Source organism: Procambarus clarkii, chromosome 94 (genome assembly GCF_040958095.1).
Source record: "Procambarus clarkii isolate CNS0578487 chromosome 94, FALCON_Pclarkii_2.0, whole genome shotgun sequence".
NCBI classification, from domain to species: domain Eukaryota; kingdom Metazoa; phylum Arthropoda; class Malacostraca; order Decapoda; family Cambaridae; genus Procambarus; species Procambarus clarkii.
Genome location: NC_091243.1, coordinates 10,466,773 through 10,484,718, shown reverse-complemented (window position 1 = coordinate 10,484,718; position 17,946 = coordinate 10,466,773). Strand labels below are relative to the sequence as shown.

Below are 17,946 nucleotides of genomic sequence, written 5' to 3'. Positions count from 1 at the left end.
AATTTATTTCTCATATATAAATCAGATATTATTTAATTAAACGAACTTGATTTTCAAGCCAAATTATATAAAAATCAATATTATATTATCATTAAACTGACTTGCAATGCTTTACATTTAGGATTTCAATGTCATAAAACTTGTAAAAATATTCCTTGTCATAATTTCTGCACACTCTGGAAATTGTTAGGAAGCATATTAAAACCAACCTCACATATTAACCAAGCAGAGGAGTTATAATAATAAGTTATTACATGTTTGTCAGTTGGTGGCGCGAGCTGTATTATTGGAACGTTGAGGCGACGGAGTGGCAGTGTGGAGGAGCTGGCGTGGAGGAGCATAAGTCACCATGGAGAAGTATGACTCCCAGTGTTTCTACACCTCTGTCCCTCCACTATTGTCCCTGTCTGAGCCGTGTCCTCGTGCAGGTGGTGTGGGGGGACACACTGCCTCGCCTACACCACCTCGACCCTCGTCACCAGCAGCATTACATTTCTCATACTGACCTCTATGCTGTGTCCTCTCGTGTATTATCGTGGCAGGATGATCCCTCAGTATAGTCTCGCCCCATCACGCCTCTCATACTGACCTCTATGCTGCTTGTTGTTGTTACAGATTCAGCTACTCGGAACAAGTTCCAAGTAGCACGGGCTATGGTGAGCCCGTAACTTACCTGACACAGGAGCTGGGCAAGTAGCACGGGCTATGGTGAGCCCGTAGTGGACTTACCTGGCACAGGAGCGGTACTATGTGTGGCTCTATGCTGGGTCCTCTCGTGTATTACCGTGGCAGGATGAGCCACAAGCCAGGCAGCTCTTGAGTACTCCCGGATATGTCATAACTTTGAACTGGTTGTCTGATAGTTTGTCAAGTTGTAAGGCGTCTCGTTAATATTTGAGTTGTTGGGTTGGTTCTTGACGCTCATTCGGGAGTCCCGGGTTCGCCTCTTAATTTTCAATACTCCATATTACACAATAATGGTTCCCCGATACCCTGTACACCTTTTCATTACTCTTCCAACAGGTTGCAGAGTCTAAGGAAGGAAGGAATTAAGAGACTAAATAAGATGTGGCCTGTGTGGCCAAATTGTACGCAGGCATTGTGTATATATAGCTAATTTTTAAACTTGTATATTGAAAGGCAAGGTAGATTATTAAAATTTGTCGGCAGACTGGTATGAAGTGACCTGTATGTATGCAAACACTGTGAAGTAATTGAATGTGATGGTTGGTAGATTGATCAAGCAGGGACTAAAATTTACAAGGGGGCATATTGAATTAGAAATAGGACATTAAAAAACTTAAATAAAAATTCCTGGTTGAGACACTTGTCCCAGGTTTTGCTCTCTTTTTGGGGAAAAAAATCCAACATCTTGGACTTGAAGGATAAAGTGTTAAGTGATTGGACATAACAAGACTGGCAAGAGGACATTGTAGCGAGTAAACTTATACTCGCTCCATTATCTCATCATCTTAATGGCATAACTAATCACACAAGCTATAATCCTATCCCTATTTACAGGGATAGGATTATAGATCTGATCCTATCAGAAGGATCAGATATTTGATACTTACTAAGCTTAGTACTTATAAGCTTAGTAAAGCTTAGTACTGTAGTTGTAACTGTATTTACACAGGGAGCATGATTGCTTGTGAGGCACTTTAGGGGTATGTGTTTGGTAAATGTTCAGGGAAATTTAAATTTCACACATTGCAATAAATTTTGCATTTGCAGAATGGCATTGTACCATCTTTTTGATAATTACTTGGCTTTATGGTTAATATGGTCACTATCTTTTAGGCTGATTTATCTCGACCCAAAACATTTCATTATTAAGCCTGTTGAAGTAAATAAACCACAAATCATTTTCAAACTTGCTCGGTAAATAGAATCTAGTGTTTATCACAACTTAGTTGGTAAACAGACTGCAGCAAAATCATCACAGCCAGCATTGCAGCATTGTTTACTACTTGACAGATGATGCCAGGTGTCTTGGATAAAACTTAACAATTCAACATAATGTTAGTCCTTTCTCCTGCCCTACCATGGTGGTAGGGCAATGTTGATGGGCTCCTTTGGCTGCCTGATGGGTAGAAGCAAAGCCGTTTGTGGCTTGGCTAACTGTATCAAACATGTATGGAGAATTGTAAGTAGCCAGTTTCCCTTCATTGGTAAGTTGAGCCTAGCTAGTGGCTGTTGCTTCTGAGGGTAGGACAGCAAGCTTCTTGGCGAGGAGGGATAGGGGTAAAACAAGAGGTTCTGCGAGGCCTGGCTGAATCGGTTGGCTAGTCTGGCTAGCAGCCCTAGTTGGATTTGGGTCGAGCATGCAATCCCCCATCTGTTTTGTTACTCTGTAATCTGTTCCACAAGTTAAAAAATCTGATTTCCAAACCAATATTTTCCTTGGTCGTCTTCTGAATCTAAACTTATCCTATATGTATCCTTGTTGTTTTAGGGTCCTAGTAGTACAGTCGAGTTCGTTCTCAACTTAAATTTGGTAATTCTAGGTTCGAATCCCAGGCAGGACAGAAATGGTTGGGCATGTTTATCACCTAATGCCCCATTTCACCTAGCAGTTAATAGGTACCCCAGGAGTTAATTATGGGGCTGCATCCAGGGGAGGGTCAGTAATTCAACCTTGGGAGGGATGTTGATATAAGCCTGTCATGTATGTATTTATATATTCTGGCTGCCTGTTTCCTGACACAATGAATTATTATTATTATTATTATTATTATTATTTTTATTTTTAACAGCTTAATAATATCTCCTTTATTGTACCCTTTAATCCAGTTGTATACTTCAGTTATGTTGCTCTTTTTGCATTTCAAGAGAAACTTTTTAAGTACATTTTCATTAGGGAAGGCTTCTAATTTATAGACTTGGCATTCTTTTCTGCACATGTTCAAATTCGTGGGTTGTCCATTCAATAGTATACAGTAGTGACAAACATATGCATAATCTAAATGGGGCCTAACAAAGTCAAGTTGAAGCTGATGAATTGCATTAGTGTTTCATTGCTAATGTTTCCAGATATGACTCGGTATCCTATTTCAGACATTAGTATGTTCATTTTATTGGCTTGAGATCCCTCCTAATAACTTAAAGTATTATAACTCCTGATATATTGCATTCGCATTTAGCAGTTTGAACATTGACTGTTGTCTGATATTTATTGTCATTACATAGGCTAGGAACCCTACATTTGTCTGCATTAAACTATGCCAGTTTGACAATGACAGATGTAAAGTTCTCAGCCTAGGTATGGCAGGCACAATTTGCTGAATATGGGGAACTTTGTCCTACTACTGTGTTAGAATTTGACATCTCGCCATAGAAAAAATATTGTGCATGTACCACACAAAAAATTTAACTAGAGCTTGTTTCTCGGCCATCTGCACATTTCATGCAATTTTTTTGTATTGCAATACACCTAAATATTAATTTGTTTTATGTTTGGTCTTCAGGGAAGTCGTAAGCCGTTTAGTGTACTCGATGATACAGTTCCTCCAGTCACAGCTGGAAGGAGGGACAGGCGGGAGCAACCTTTCAGAGGAGGGCATCGAGAGTGTTGAGGTTGCTGTTCAGTGCCTTGAGACTGCTTATGGTGTATCACTGTCACAGAATGACTTGGCAGTATCCAAGAGTCTTTACCAAATATTTAATGAAGCCACCAAAGGAGAGGTTATAACCCTTGTCTTTTTATTATTGATTAGTAATATATGTTGTTTGAATTCATGTGTAACAAATCTGTGTAGCTCATGTGTAGTCAATCATAGCTTAGTGTTAATAGACTTAAAATCAATGATTATACATGGTAAACCAAGTTCTGCTTTATAATTGAATCATAAATAGTTTTTGATAATTGGGGGAAATGATAAATGCCAAAGTAATGGCAGAAAAGAAAGTCTTTTCTTTTCACAATGGCTATGCATTTTTTAGAATCATGATTAGGCCTATGACATGGAAAAAAAATTAGTGAAATCTTACAAATTTTGTTTGTCAACAACTTTTGATACCTAGCAAATGGGATTGAAATGTGCATCTTATCCAAGGAATTTGTTCATAGTCCCTTTACCGTAAATTTAGTATTGAGCAAATTAGAATTTATCTAGCTTTTCACAATATTTCATACCCTCTCTACCAAATAGATTTCCGAATTACAGGGTACTCGCTTGTTCATTTCCTGTACAGTTCTATGTACTGTACAGTCTTACTACTTTTTTGTTTTGTTTTCCCATATGCCACTGATATTTCAAGACCTCGATAACTTGCAGCCCAATTTAATGTTTAACATTCCTACCTCTTATCTTAAATTTTCTTTAGTGTTGCAGTGTACAGTATTTTAAAAATCCTACATGGATGCTTTGTCTACACTTACGAGGAAAATGTAATGGATTTGAATGAAATAAAACTATTAAACATAAATGAAATTGGAGAATAAAGTTCACAGCGGTATACTGTATATATATATATATGTATACACACCAAAGACGAAGGATAGATATAGATAATATATATATATTTTATTAATTTATTTATTATACACTTCATCACATTGTTTAATCTTGCAGCCTGTCCGCGAAAATGCAACACGCATTACTTCTGTGAAAATGGAAAGTGCGCCTAAGGAAGCCACCCCTGAGGAAAAGGAAGAAGCTGAACAACTGAAGAATGAAGGCAATAAACTTATGAGGGATGAAAAGTGTACTGAAGCTCTAGATTGTTATACCAAGTGAGTTTTCCATACATTGTTTCAATTTGAAATGTTGAGCATGACGTAATCATTAGTGTACTTTAAGTGGGCAAGACAAAATGAGGCAAGGCAACAGAATCAAAATACTTGATGTTAGTGGATCTTTATTTACCTTCAAGGTGTGGCTATCATCAAAGTTGCCACCCTAACAGCTTAAAAAAAATTTGAAAGTATGTATAGAAAATAAAATAATAAACCTTCTGGTATTTGTCCACATTACGCTTTGATGGACACCATGACTAAACCCCCCATAATATATTTTGTTGTAAGGTTTCATGTGAAATATTGTATATTGAAATGGAACCTATTTCCAAACATAACTGAATACTGTACTTGCATATTCTTATACCTTGTGAAGATCTGGACCATGTAAGGGATATAGGAAACGTAATATTTAGGGAGGGATTATTGAGATGGAGTAGAGTTAATACAACATTGAATCTACATTCATCAATGTTGAAGTAGCTTTGCACTTTGATATTGTGCCTACTGGATAGAGATTTAGAAGCACCCAGGTACAAATAGCTAGGTGGAGGACCCCTAAAGCCTGATTTTCTTTCCTTTAAGACACTGATAGGCAAGTACCATGCACATCCATTCAAACATATTACCTACCATCTTTGCTTTGCAATCTGTACATGACTTTACTGCATTGTATTTTAAAAAATTTCATATTGTTTAAATTGTTAAATAAGCATGGCATAGGGGACTGGGAATACCTTCCTCGGATGGCAGCATTAAAAAAAAAAATTATTTTAAATTTATAGGAGGCGAACACAAAGTGCTGACAGAAATGTAAACACCAAACTCGGATAACACATTATATGTAGATATTACTGAATTCTGATTGTTTTAACCATACATTAACATTTTTTTGTTTTGAATAAAGCCTAAGGTTTATTTTTTTAAGGTTACCTGAAGACCATGCTTCTCCCATTTCCTTGGAGAGGAATTTGTGCTAATTCTTATAAAGAACACGATCTGCTCTTTCCTCGTGTGTGCTTTGTCTTTAGTCAGTTTCCGTGCCTAGATATAAAATTTATCCACCTCCTTTAAATTTACTTGTATGAAATGGACATTAATGAAAACACATTACTGTACAGAATGGTATATTAATTAAAATCTTTACTATTTTCAGAGCTATTAGTAAGGACTGTTTAAATGCTGTTTACTATTGTAATAGAGCAGCAGCTCACAGTAAACTGAACAACCAGCGAGAAGCAATCGAGGACTGCAAGCGAGCTCTTGAGATTGAGCCTCAATACAGTAAAGCTTATGGAAGAATGGGGTAAGAAGTTAAGTTCATAATGCCTACCTGGTGATGTACAGAATATTGCAATAATTATAAATGAATACCCTTGGGGTGGGGGGGTGAGTGGTCATTTTGGATAGGGACACGTCAGAAGTTTATCTTGATGCCCATCAATTTTTTTTTTTTTTTTTGGGGGGGGGGGGGAATAATTATTTTTGAGTTATTCCACCTGACGGCTACCTAAGGCTGAGACAACTTTGTGGTCCAATTGGGCTGAATCATGCATAGTTAGAGCACATCAATAATCTGCACCGGTGTAAATGATTTCATAATGCCCTTGTGGAATTACATTAGTTTGTGATTGTCAACAGTTGACCAAGGAAACTGGGTTGAATAAGGGGTTAAATCCTCTCGCTTTAATGTTTGAGTGAAGTCCAAAAGGCAGTAAAATATCATTGTTTAGGTACTCGTCAAAGGTCAAGGCGAGAACCTTATATGAATAAGGTGTTCATATTGAACAAATTAGAAAAGATTGAGATATACTTAAAGATGGATACTATAAGTGAGAGAAAGTGAATATGTAGACATTAAAGGAACAAGCTACTGAAATCAGTAGATGAATGAGTGAGAGGAGATACTGTAGATACAAAATGTCATGGGCAGAGAAGATAAGAGAAGGGAGAGATTTTGTGACACAGTTGACAGAACCCAAGGACACATGGTTAAAATACAATAGGAAAGAAATAGGAAAAACATTAAAAGTTCTTCTTGAAGAATTTAAGGAGTAGGAAAATACTGTACCAGATTCTGCCATCGTCACAAAAACAACACAAAAATAAAAAGTAACATTCTAATAATATGTACATATAGTATAAGGAAGATGCCATACATATCATATGTGTACAGTATCCATAGGTGATTACCATATGTAAAATAGAGAAAAAGCAATTGAGAAGCAGGCCAATTATAGGGTGTTGACAGAGCCAGCCGAGTAAAAACATTACACGGCTGATAGATTATTAAAACTGATATAAGGGGGCTATCTTCTGCTTAATTATAATCTGGGTCTGATGAGTGAATTTACTATGTTTTAGTTGAATTTATTTGTAACTGTATAGATGATAATGGGTGCAGTCATTCGTTGCACCAGAACTGATCTTTAAATTGCATCCAATCTTCCATTGTACTATAAATTCAATAAATATATTCTTAGAAATGTAATCTTTGAACAGTGTGAAAAGAGGCATATATTTATAACACTGGCATCAAAGCTTCAAACTTCTTCAAAAGTTTGAAATTGAGGTACTTCAAAGTACCTCAAGAGTACAATGTCATAACAATTTGATATTGAGAGATATACATGGATCAGTGGATGGTTGGTCACCTGATTGCCACTCTGCAATTTGTGTAGTGTAAACATGTTGCTGTAGATTTGTGTGTGGTAATCCAGGAGGTTAATATGGACCAACATGGTGAGGATGTAAATGCTGAATGATTATACATAAACATGCACGTTTACATAGTTCATGTATTGTGTAAATTATTTCTCTTAACAGATTAGCATATTCAAGTTTAAATGATCATCACCAAGCAAAGGAATGTTACAAGAAGGCATTGGAACTTGAACCAGACAATGATAGTTATCGAGGGAATCTTTCCATTGCTGAAGAGAAGATATTGAGAGAACCTCAACCACGGGCCAACTCTTTAGGTGGATTTGGTATGAATACAGTCTAGTACTTATTTGAGTAAGCACCTTTTTGCTCATGAATTATTGCATTTAATATTTGATAATCCATGAATGTGCTTCCATGGTATTAAATGTTAATTTACATTTCTTCTATCAGCGATTTTTTTTTTTTTTTTTTTTTTTTTTTCTGTTGTATCTGTGGCGCATGATGACGTCATGCTAGATTGCAAATTTTCGTTTGGGCAGTTCTGTCCACTTGTTCGGCCTTCGGTCACAATAGTTTTACCAGAATAGGGGTTTGTTTTGGGGTGGCTCTGGGGAGCCTCCAGGACTCGTCCAGGAAATTGCATTTCATTACATTCAAACTTTTTTTTTTCTTTCTTTCTTTACTAATTGCCAAGTTATTTTTTCTGCTATATCTATGAAGTTTGTCAAAATATTTAAACTGAATGCAGAAAAACAGGCAAATCAATTTGTGTATGCACGTTTATGCTTGGCATTGCTAAATATATTAAAGTATATAATTAGTTTAACATTTCCCATTTTCTGGGAGGGCTTCCCTCTGTATCTCTGAGGTATGTACCCAGAGTCTTCCAAACCCAGGTACCACACCAGACACTATAAAATCACAAGTGCCTACTGGAAACCTAGACCAGGATCTGGCCCTCCTCGTTAGTCATAACAGTAGTGGGGATACTACATCACCAACATTATTTAAGGAAAACCCACTGAAAAAATATTGCATAGCAACAAACAGCTGCTTGGACAACATTTACAACCCTAATTCGAACTATGTACACAATTGTCAAGGTCTAGTCACTAGTTAACTTCACAACTCTTGCCACCAGATGGCAGCCCCAGCAACCCAAGGACCTGGGGCAGCTACCCCCTTAGTTATTCATGTATTCATTACAATATTTTGTATTATGAGATGTGCCTGGCATAGGGACCCAGGGATCAAGGGTCGCTTTGCCTAGCATAGGGACCCTTGATTGGATGTACAGTAATGGAAAAACATTTATTATAAACTTGGGTGATTTTATTTTTATTCCTCCCTAAATTTTATTTCATACAGGACCTGGAGGTTTGCCATTTGGTCTGGGTAACCTTGCAGGGTTGGGAGGTCCTGGTGGCCCTGACCTCGCAAGCATGCTGAATAATCCTGCACTTATGAATATGGCTACACAGCTCATGTCAGACCCTAATATGCAAAATATGTAAGTGGTAAATTTTTGTTATATTCAGAAAAAGAATATACAGCCCATTTAGTTTAATCAATGTGTTTGTTGTGGGTGTGTGTATTAATCATGAGCATCATTACTTTTGCCCCATTTTTCACTTTTATGAGATGCTATATTGAGGAGTAAGATCTAGCTCTTTATGCTCCCTTCTAGCCTTATATAACTGGCATATTTGTTTTCTTAATGTTTAAGTTATGTCATAATCTTCCCCAAAGTTGTGGACTGAAGTACCTTTGACAAGTTCTTTAACTTTCAAAAAATAAGAACAAAGGAAAAAGAAAACTAAGTCTGGTTTTATGATGTGTACAAGGAGACCAAGTGGCAGGGTTGTTGGAGCAATCACCATCAGATGTAATTAGCTAACAGTGGTGTGGGTACAAGATTCAAATGTTCACCTGGTATGGTTTTTGTTCATTGCTTTGCTTACTTGTTTACAAGTAAGATACATCACAAGTCAAACATCACAGGCACATGTGATGTTTGTGTTGAATAACTGTTTGTGCACACAGTTGACCAAAAAACTGAGTACTGTATTAATCAGTACTTTAATACTGCATACTATTATAGGGTTCATACAGTACTATACTAAGTACAGCAATCTCCAGGATTGGAGTATGCAGCCCCCAGTATTGACTCCATACCTTGTCAAGCACAGGATGAAGGTTCCAATGATTAATAAGTTATTCTACAAAGTATAAAGTTCAAGAAATATTAGACAAAGAAATAGAGATTTGGTGTCCAGAGATGGGTGACCTAACCCTAATTAATTCCACTTTAATGCATCTTGATAAGGTGCATTAATTATGAACTGAAAATCAATGCACAGCTTCTCACATAATTAAGAATATTTGAAAGGCATTCTCATTTCAGGATGAGTAGCTTCATGGGCAATGTCGGTGGCTTGGGAGGTCCTGCCACTGTCCCCACTGGAGCACCCAGTGCTCCTGCTGAAGCTGCTTCAAATGGTGGCATGGAAGCTTTACTTACTGCGTAAGTTGCATTCCTAGTTTATTATGTTTTACAAGATTTATATTTTTGAAATATTGCATACTCTTACTCAATGTTCGTTTCATATTGTTCCATACTTAAAAGGTATGACTATATTTTTTTAATGTTTATAATGTTATTAATTATTAACTGAAAATCAATGTTAAGCGGGATAACAATATAGCAACAATTATCTTGTGGAATAACAAATAACATACAGCAGTGAATGATGTGGAAGAAAATCCAGAATAGAACCAGTGACGAGCAGGAGTGCCATAGGCACATTCGGAGAACATTATGATCATCACAGGTCCACAGTTGTTCAATATCCTCCCAGCGAGTATAAGAAATATTGCCGGAACAACCGTGGACATATTAAAGAGAAAACTAGATAGTTTTCTTCAAGGAGTGCCAGACCAACTAGGTTGTGGTGGATATGTGGCCTACTGGCCGTTTCAAGCATCAGCCTGGTGGACCAAACTCTCAAATAAAGCCAGGCTTGGGGAGTAGAATAACTCCCAGAACCACATCAAGCAGGTATCAAGTCTGTCAAATGTGAACACTTTTGCAATATCCAGAAATGAATGCTCTAAAATACAAATTATCCAAGTATGGTGCTGTTTATGCATGGTGTTGCCGATTATATGAAATGTATCAACATTTAACCATTCCCCATTTTTTTCTGGAGAGTGCTGAATGGTGGTTAACTGTTGCTAGCCACACTGCGTTGGCTCCAAACCTATAATCCACATCAGCCCTTGCAAATCCTTAAGTAGCCTGGATTATATCTGGATGAAGTTCTGAGAGTTCTTCTACTCTTGACATGTGAAAGCTTGGTTCAACAGGCTCTTGCTTGGAGCGGTCCACAGGCCAGCATATCCACTACAGCCTAATTGGTCTCGTACTTTTTGCAAAAGTCGGTTGACCAAACCCTGAGGGCAGTGGTCAGTCGTTCACCAGATGTCAGACATGTTTGACTGCTTCCAGAGTTCCCAGCTTTTTTGGGTCCCAAATATTCTAGATAAGTGTTGACCATCCTTTGGACTTTGCCCTATGGGGGCCCATTTGCAGCCTAGGGAAGGCTTCTTGCGCGCACTATAACACAAAGCAAAATCTCTGAATTCAGTTTCTCGCCGAGTGTGAAGTACACAAGAGCTGTAAACTTAATAGTTGCATTGTACAGTATTGTCAGTTTTAAATGTTTTTTTTGTTCTAAATCTAATACTTTATTAGCTGTTCAAAAAATTAAAAAATTATATCACACACTGAGAAGTAAATTATGGTAATTATTTTAATTATTAAAGGATTGTGATTTACATTGCCTATGGTGAACAAATCTCAAAAGTGTGTGATTATCATGATGTTGCCATTTTAAATGTGTAAAGCTTTGGGGCTGGTAATCCTAACCTCATTTGACACTTTGCCCCAACAGTAGTGATACTGTATATTGTGTAATTGCACCCTTTCTCCTTAGGCTAGAACTTCATCTGAATCTTAGCTAGAACATTCTTTTAGAATTAAAAGAACTTTTCTTTCAATATTCAGTGGGCGACAGTTGGCAGAGCAGATGCAGTCCCAACACCCAGAGCTGGTTGAACAAATTCGTCAACAGATGAACCGTGGTGCTGGTGGCAGCACGGGAGATTCACAAAACAGTAACGATCAAGATCCGCCCCCTCAGAGTTAACCATGCTGTACAGCTCAAGAGTATATAGGACCTCATAGCTACTTGCATTTAGGAGAAAGTGCTTGATTTGGTTTCACATATTTATTTTCCCATGTTGAGGGATTTGACTGTGCTGTATTCTAAAGTTCACAAATAATGTGCAGGTTACGTGTCGATGATTATATCGAATGATATGTGAAATTCATTATGTATTTGTTTTCATCTTTAAAATATTGTGATGTTTCTAGCAAGTTGTTCAAACATAATTTGTACATAAAATTTCTCGCACTGAATTACTCACTAAAATAAGATTACATTATTTTGTTAAATTTCTTTGAAGTGTTTTCATTTTGTCAATATCTTTCTTTAAAATAATTAATAAATTTTAAAGATATATCTTATCTCATTTTTTATATACTGTACCTCCAAATATATTGGCAATCATTCAAAATCTAATTATTAAGAGATAAGATTAATAATATAGTCGCCTATTAATGTTTATAATCCAGTTCAAAGTAATATACAGCAGAATGTCTTATTTTGAAATTCTTTATTATATAAGAGTGAAATATTTAATTTAGGCCCTTTGCAAAGTGCTTGGATTGTTCATAGTTTAGTGCTTCTGGCTTGCATAGAAGTGACTACCAAATCCCAAGAGTACAGTATTTAGCAAAGGATTTGGAAGTAGTAAATATATTTTTCTGTTCTTGAAACCATGTATTTTGCATGGAGATTGTCAAGATTTTCACATTTTATCTTTTTTTGGCATTTTGTAAATTGTTGAATTAATCTGATTACTGATATATTCAGGAGGAATATATCTATAGACTTATATTTAATAATTGCTTGTGTTGCTAGTATGTGCGTGTGATCAAAAGAAATGTAGTTGAAATGGTGTTTATTTACCGGTGCATTTCTTGCATTGCTTGTTACAACTTGAATACAGCACCATTACTTATCATAAGTACTCTCTAAATTCTTTCTTGCAGTGGTAAATTTAATAATAAATATTGTACACTGCTTGCAAATTACAAAAAAGTAATTAATATTTAGATTGCTTGCTAGGTAATTTTTCACAATTTTTCCTTGAGTACAGGACAGTATGCGATGGAACCCTCAAACAAATCTCATATTTGTGAAAGATATCAATTTCAAATACAGGTACTAGAATATTCACTTAAAAGTGCTTGCCAGTTATGTGTAAGTCATTTACTGTCATAAACTGTAGTGGTTATCTAAAAATAAATGTTTACACAACCTTTTTCAAATGGTTAGCTGAAAAATTATAAAAAAAGACAAATGTGTTCTAGCAAGATAGCTTAAGTAATGTAACTGTGGGACCTCTGTACTGTAAGTAAACATTGTGCACATGTATGAAAGGATTTGTTACATATGATTTAAGAAAACTTGTTAAATACACTATATGCAAAGTATTTAGTGATTGCAATTATTTAGTTTCCTGAATTTTGTGTCAATATTGGTGCTTACATGCCTTTTTATTACATAAATTGTTAACTAAGATGAAGGTGTAGCCATTAATAAAGAACCTCTCGCTTCTTGCAAACTGATTTTTTTTTGAGATTGCAAGATCAAGGGTTTCCACTTGAAATGAAACTAAAAGATATTTGCAAGAAAATTATTGAGGGGTGAGTAAAGTAAGAAGGTAAATTCAATTTCAATTAATATTTTCACTTTGTTCCCCCACATACATTACTTCCAATTATCTTTGAACTATTCAAAGTTAAAAGGAATAAAATATCGAGTGGAGCCTCTGCTATGAAATAAACAAACATGTATATGTACAGTATATATAATTTATAATATATACAACAATGATCACAAAACATTTACTTGTGCAGAAAACCACAGTGAAGTAGAAAAGGAACTGTAATGTGTTTGACTGTTCAAATCATCTAGAGCAAGTGCTGATGAACACTTGAACAGTTGAAAACGTTACAGCTCCTTTCCCAATTTGCTGTGGGTTTCCATTTTGTATATATAAGTACAAACACACACACACATCCCTTAGGTAATTACACACAATAAAATTGATAGGGAAGAATTCATGAGACTATTCTCAGGAATTGAATTGGAAGAATTCTTTTGATAATTGACTTCAAGAAGAAGTCATAGATTTAAACTAAACAAAGCTGCCGAAGAAATATAAGAATTCACTTTTGCTATCAGAGTGATGATGGAACAAGTTAGGTGTGAAGATGGAGGCCAAAACCATCAGTAGTTTCAAAGCGTTATACCACAAAGAGTGTTGGGAAGACTGGATACTATGAGCGTAGTTCTCGTCCTGTAACTAAATTGGGTAATTGCACACACAGGAGTTTGTGATGAGGCTTGTCCCAGAGTTACAAAGGATGGGTATGAAGAGCAGCTGAAGGAACTGAACCTGACGACACTAGAAAAGGGAGGGAGCAGGGGGATATGATACACACATGAAATACTTAGGGTGGATTGATAGTCGAAATAAACAAAATATTCACTCTGAATACTAACAGGACATGGGTGGAAGCTGGAAACTCGGATGAGTCAGAGAGAAGTTAGGAAGTTTTCTTTTAGCATTATTTAGTGCTGTTTTTAAATATCCTGCAACTCTGATGGTGCTACATAGTCTCCCCTTGGTTCCTTACTTTGATAATTACTGACAGAGCCAAGCAGCAAGGGTGAAATTATAGGGACGTGTGCTATTACAGGATCCATCTGCATGGATGCCATTACAGGGCCCAGCTGTCGGGAGTAGCATTACAGGACCTAACAGCAAGAGTGACGTTATAGGGCCTAGAAGCACTGGCGCCGTTACAAGGCCGAGTAGTAAGGGTGCCTTTACAGGACCCAGCAGCTAGGGGTGCCGTTTGTAGATTCCAATAGAAAGGGTGCCATTATTGCGCCCAGCTGAAAGTATTGTTACAGGGACCAGCAGCAAGGGTGCCATTACTTGGTCCAGCAGAAAGGTTGCTATCAAAAAGCTCATTAGCAAAGATGACATAACAGGACCCTATAGAAAGGGTGCCATAACAGGGCCTTGTGAAGGATTGCTGTTACAGGGCCCAGCATCAAGGGGTGCTGTTACAGGGCCCAGCATCAAGGGGTAACTGTTACAGGGTCCAGCATCAAGGGGTGCTGTTACAGGGCCCAGCATCAAAGGGTACTGTTACAGGGCCCAGCATCAAGGGGCACTGTTACAGGGCCCAGCATCAAGGGGGTACTGTTACAGGGCCCAGCATCAAGGGGTACTGTTACAGGGCCCAGCATCAAGGGGTGATGTTACAGGGCCCAGCATCAAGGGGTACTGATACAGGGCCCAGCATCAAGGGGTACTGTTACAGGGCCCAGCATCAAGGGGTACTGTTACAGGGCCCAGCATCAAGGGGTACTGTTACAGGGCCCAGCATCAAGGGGCACTGTTACAGGGCCCAGCACCAAGGGGCACTGTTACAGGGCCCAGCATCAAGGGGGGTACTGTTACAGGGCCCAGCATCAAGGGGTGCTGTTACAGGGCCCAGCATCAAGGGGGTACTGTTACAGGGCCCAGCATCAAGGAGTGCTGTTACAGGGCCCAGCATCAAGGGGTACTGTTACAGGGCCCAGCATCAAGGGGCACTGTTACAGGGGCCCCAGCATCAAGGGGTGCTGTTACAGGGACCAGCATCAAGGGGTACTGTTACAAGGCCCAGCATCAAGGGGTACTGTTACAGGACCCAGCATCAAGTGGTTCTGTTACAGGGCCCAGCATCAAGTGGTGCTGTTACAAGGCCCAGCACCAAGGGGGTGCTGTTACAAGGCCCAGCATCAAGGGGTACTGTTACAGGGCCCAGCATCAAGTGGTGCTGTTACAGGGCCTAGCATCAAGTGGTGCTGTTACAAGGCCCAGCACCAAGGGGGTGCTGTTACAGGGCCCAACATCAAGGGTTACTGTTACATTGCCCAGCATCAAGTGGTGTTGTTACAGGGCCCAGCATCAAGTGGTGCTGTTATAAGGCCCAGCACCAAGGGGGTGCTGTTACAAGGCCCAACATCAAAGTTTAGAGGACGTTTTAGGGCCCAGATACGAGGGTGACGTAGGGCTCAGCTGCAATGATGGTGTTAAGGGTCCAACAAAGGGACAGTGTTATAGGACTCAGCAGCGAACATGATGTTAAAGGACCCAGCCTCAAGGGTGGTGTTAAAAAGCCAAGCAACGAGGGTGGTATTAAAGGGCCCAACAGTGAGGGTGGTGTTAAACTACTCAGCAGCGAGGGAGGTATTAAAAGGCCCAGCAGCGAGGTTGTTGCTGAAGAACCCAGCAATGAGGGTGGTGTTAAAGGGCCCAGCAACAAGGGTGGTGTTAAAGGGCCCAGCAACGAGGGTGGTATTAAAGGGCTCAGCAGCGAGGGTGGTGTTAAAGAAGCCACCAGCAAGGGTGGTATTAAAGGGCCCAGCAACGAGGGTGGTGTTAAAGGGTCCAGCAGCAAGGGTGGTATTAGAGGGTCCAGCAGCGAGGGTGGTGTTAAAAAGCCCAGCAGCGAGGGTGGTGTTAAAGGACCCAGCAACGAGGGTGGTGTTAAAGGGCCCAGCAGTGAGGGTAGTGTTAAAGGGCCCAGCAGCGAGGGTGGTGTTAAAGGACCCAGCAACGAGGGTGGTGTTAAAGGGCCCAGCAATGAGGGTGGTGTTAAAGGACCCAGCAACGAGGGTGGTGTTAAATGCCCAACTAGTGTTTGGCAGCCCTCGCCCACCCGTTTGTTTACACCGCCCAGCTGATCACCTCCCGTCTCATCCATTGTGTCCCATGTATATTGTAATATCCATAGTTAACGCTCTGAAAGCCGTTAATAACATGTAATAAAGCGTCAAATGACTATGAAAAGTTGGAAGATTAATGTTAATATATTTAACGATAGGCTCTGGCATGACTGCGGAGTGGCGAGCGCCATGACGTCACACCCACTCAGACATCGCCATTTTCGACCAGTTGTGTGTGGAAGGCTGTGAGGGGAGGGTTAGCTGCCGGCCCTCTGAGTGCGTGTTGTGTTTCTTGTTGTATGGCCACTGGAACCCGCCCTAGTGATCTCTTATAGCATCCTACTCGCTAAATAATCGAACACCATGGCCGGGCAGTCCATCAACGACAGACTGACGGCAGCACGCTACAGTCTAGCCGGACAGGGGCTAGCCAAGTCTGTCTGTAAGGCGACGACAGAGGAAGTAATTGGTCCCAAGAAGAAACACTTAGACTGTAAGTATTGCCCCGATAATCAGTTCTTGAAGAGATAAATGCCCGTAGTTGTGATGGTTGTGCTTCACGCAGGTCCCGAGTCGTTTAAGTCCGTGAGACTTGGCCTCAAATCAATGACATTACATGATGGCTGCCTTGATGCATGCACAAAGTGTTTATAGGTTATTTAGCGTGTGTAGTTGGTGTGTGGGCGTGACTGGTGGAGACTGTATGGCCTCCGCTGGTATATAGGTTGTGAGAGAGGCAGCAGCAGAGGGCGGCTAACATTGACACTTGGTAGGCTCGGGTCGCCCTTGGTAATGAGGCGTGAGTGAGGGGCTCCTCCCCCCCTGTATCTACCCCCCTTCCTGCTCCTCCTCGTCCTCGCTTGTCGGCCTCGCGTGCACCTGAGTGAGTGTGTGTGGTGAAGGTTGAGGTGTGTGTGAGGCGACTGTGGGGCCATCAGACGGTGAAAATGGTTGCCACCATGTCCCGGCGGCGCTCTGTCACTCGGCTGAGTGGCCATGGTAGCCACTTGTCCAGTCATCACAACACCTTTTCCGCACCGTTTGAAGTATGGCGACGACCCCCCTACCGGATGTGCAGGGTGGCAGGGGATTAGGTTGAGGTACGTGAGGAAGTACCGTAGTGGATGGACACGTACCATTGGTACGGTGGTGTGTGGCAAGGACGGACCCGAGGAGGACGTCGATAGCCTTCCCTGGCAGGCTGTGACATCGCCTCGGGTCAACTCGGCAGGCCGCCCTCGTCTCTCGACTTATATTGTCGCTTAAAGTGGAGTCGGGTCGTCGGGTCGGGTCTTGACCTGCCAGGTCAAGACCTTTGTGCACCCCCATACCCATCCTATGAGCGGTAGTGGAAAAAATGGATTATACAGGCCACAAAAGCTCTTTATCAGAGCTCATCGGAGATTATTATATTAACAATTTCCTCTATCCTTCACACCCTTATTATAATGTCAGGGAGTTAGCTATTGAAATAGAACATTCTCTATGTATTTAGTTAATCATTATACATTTAATGGTAGGCCTTGTCGTTGATAAATAATTGTTTGACTTATGCAGTTTACAGAATCATATGAGAGCTGCTGTTTATTATTAGTTTTTCACATTCTTCTTAATCTCATATGT

At 39.6% G+C, this 17,946-nt stretch overlaps 3 protein-coding genes across 25 annotated transcripts in view; all 3 read left to right on the top strand.

Moving 5' to 3' along the window:
* The first annotated feature begins 247 nt into the window (after positions 1-247).
* Positions 248-13,025, top strand: LOC123747337 (small glutamine-rich tetratricopeptide repeat-containing protein alpha). Of its 2 annotated transcripts, none has more exons than XM_045729489.2 (8): positions 248-357; positions 3,468-3,684; positions 4,575-4,735; positions 5,895-6,044; positions 7,565-7,728; positions 8,774-8,915; positions 9,810-9,929; positions 11,472-13,025. In XM_045729489.2, exons 1-8 carry the CDS (start codon positions 350-352, stop codon positions 11,611-11,613), a joined length of 1,104 nt encoding a protein of 367 aa, XP_045585445.2. In that variant the 5' UTR covers positions 248-349; the 3' UTR covers positions 11,614-13,025. The 2 variants fall into 2 exon arrangements, with proteins under 2 accessions (XP_045585445.2, XP_045585444.2); XM_045729488.2 differs by having other exon boundaries at positions 9,795-9,929.
* Positions 13,026-15,681: 2,656 nt separating this feature from the next.
* Positions 15,682-16,341, top strand: LOC123747238 (collagen alpha-2(I) chain-like). The gene has a single exon (XM_045729274.2). It carries the CDS (start codon positions 15,682-15,684, stop codon positions 16,339-16,341), a length of 660 nt encoding a protein of 219 aa, XP_045585230.2.
* A 179-nt stretch (positions 16,342-16,520) lies between these two features.
* Positions 16,521-17,946, top strand: part of lap (phosphatidylinositol-binding clathrin assembly protein lap) — a 165,943-nt gene continuing 164,517 nt past the window's right edge. For all 22 annotated transcript variants that reach the window (XM_045729468.2, XM_069319701.1, XM_069319710.1 and 19 more), the window contains exon 1: positions 16,521-16,816. In XM_045729468.2, the coding sequence (XP_045585424.2) occupies positions 16,687-16,816 (130 nt within the window). In that variant the 5' untranslated portion in view covers positions 16,521-16,686. The remainder of the gene's footprint in view (positions 16,817-17,946) is intronic.

What these genes read in the sequence shown, in the direction of transcription:
- LOC123747238 (XM_045729274.2), top strand. Translation starts at nt 15,682, where the DNA reads ATGGTGTTAAGGGTCCAACAAAGGGACAGTGTTATAGGACTCAGCAGC.
- LOC123747337 (XM_045729488.2), top strand. An exon ending in GCTCTAGATTGTTATACCAA is followed by an intron (nt 4,736 to 5,894) that starts GTGAGTTTTCCA and finishes TACTATTTTCAG; the next exon opens with AGCTATTAGTAAGGACTGTT. An exon ending in AAAGCTTATGGAAGAATGGG is followed by an intron (nt 6,045 to 7,564) that starts GTAAGAAGTTAA and finishes TTCTCTTAACAG; the next exon opens with ATTAGCATATTCAAGTTTAA.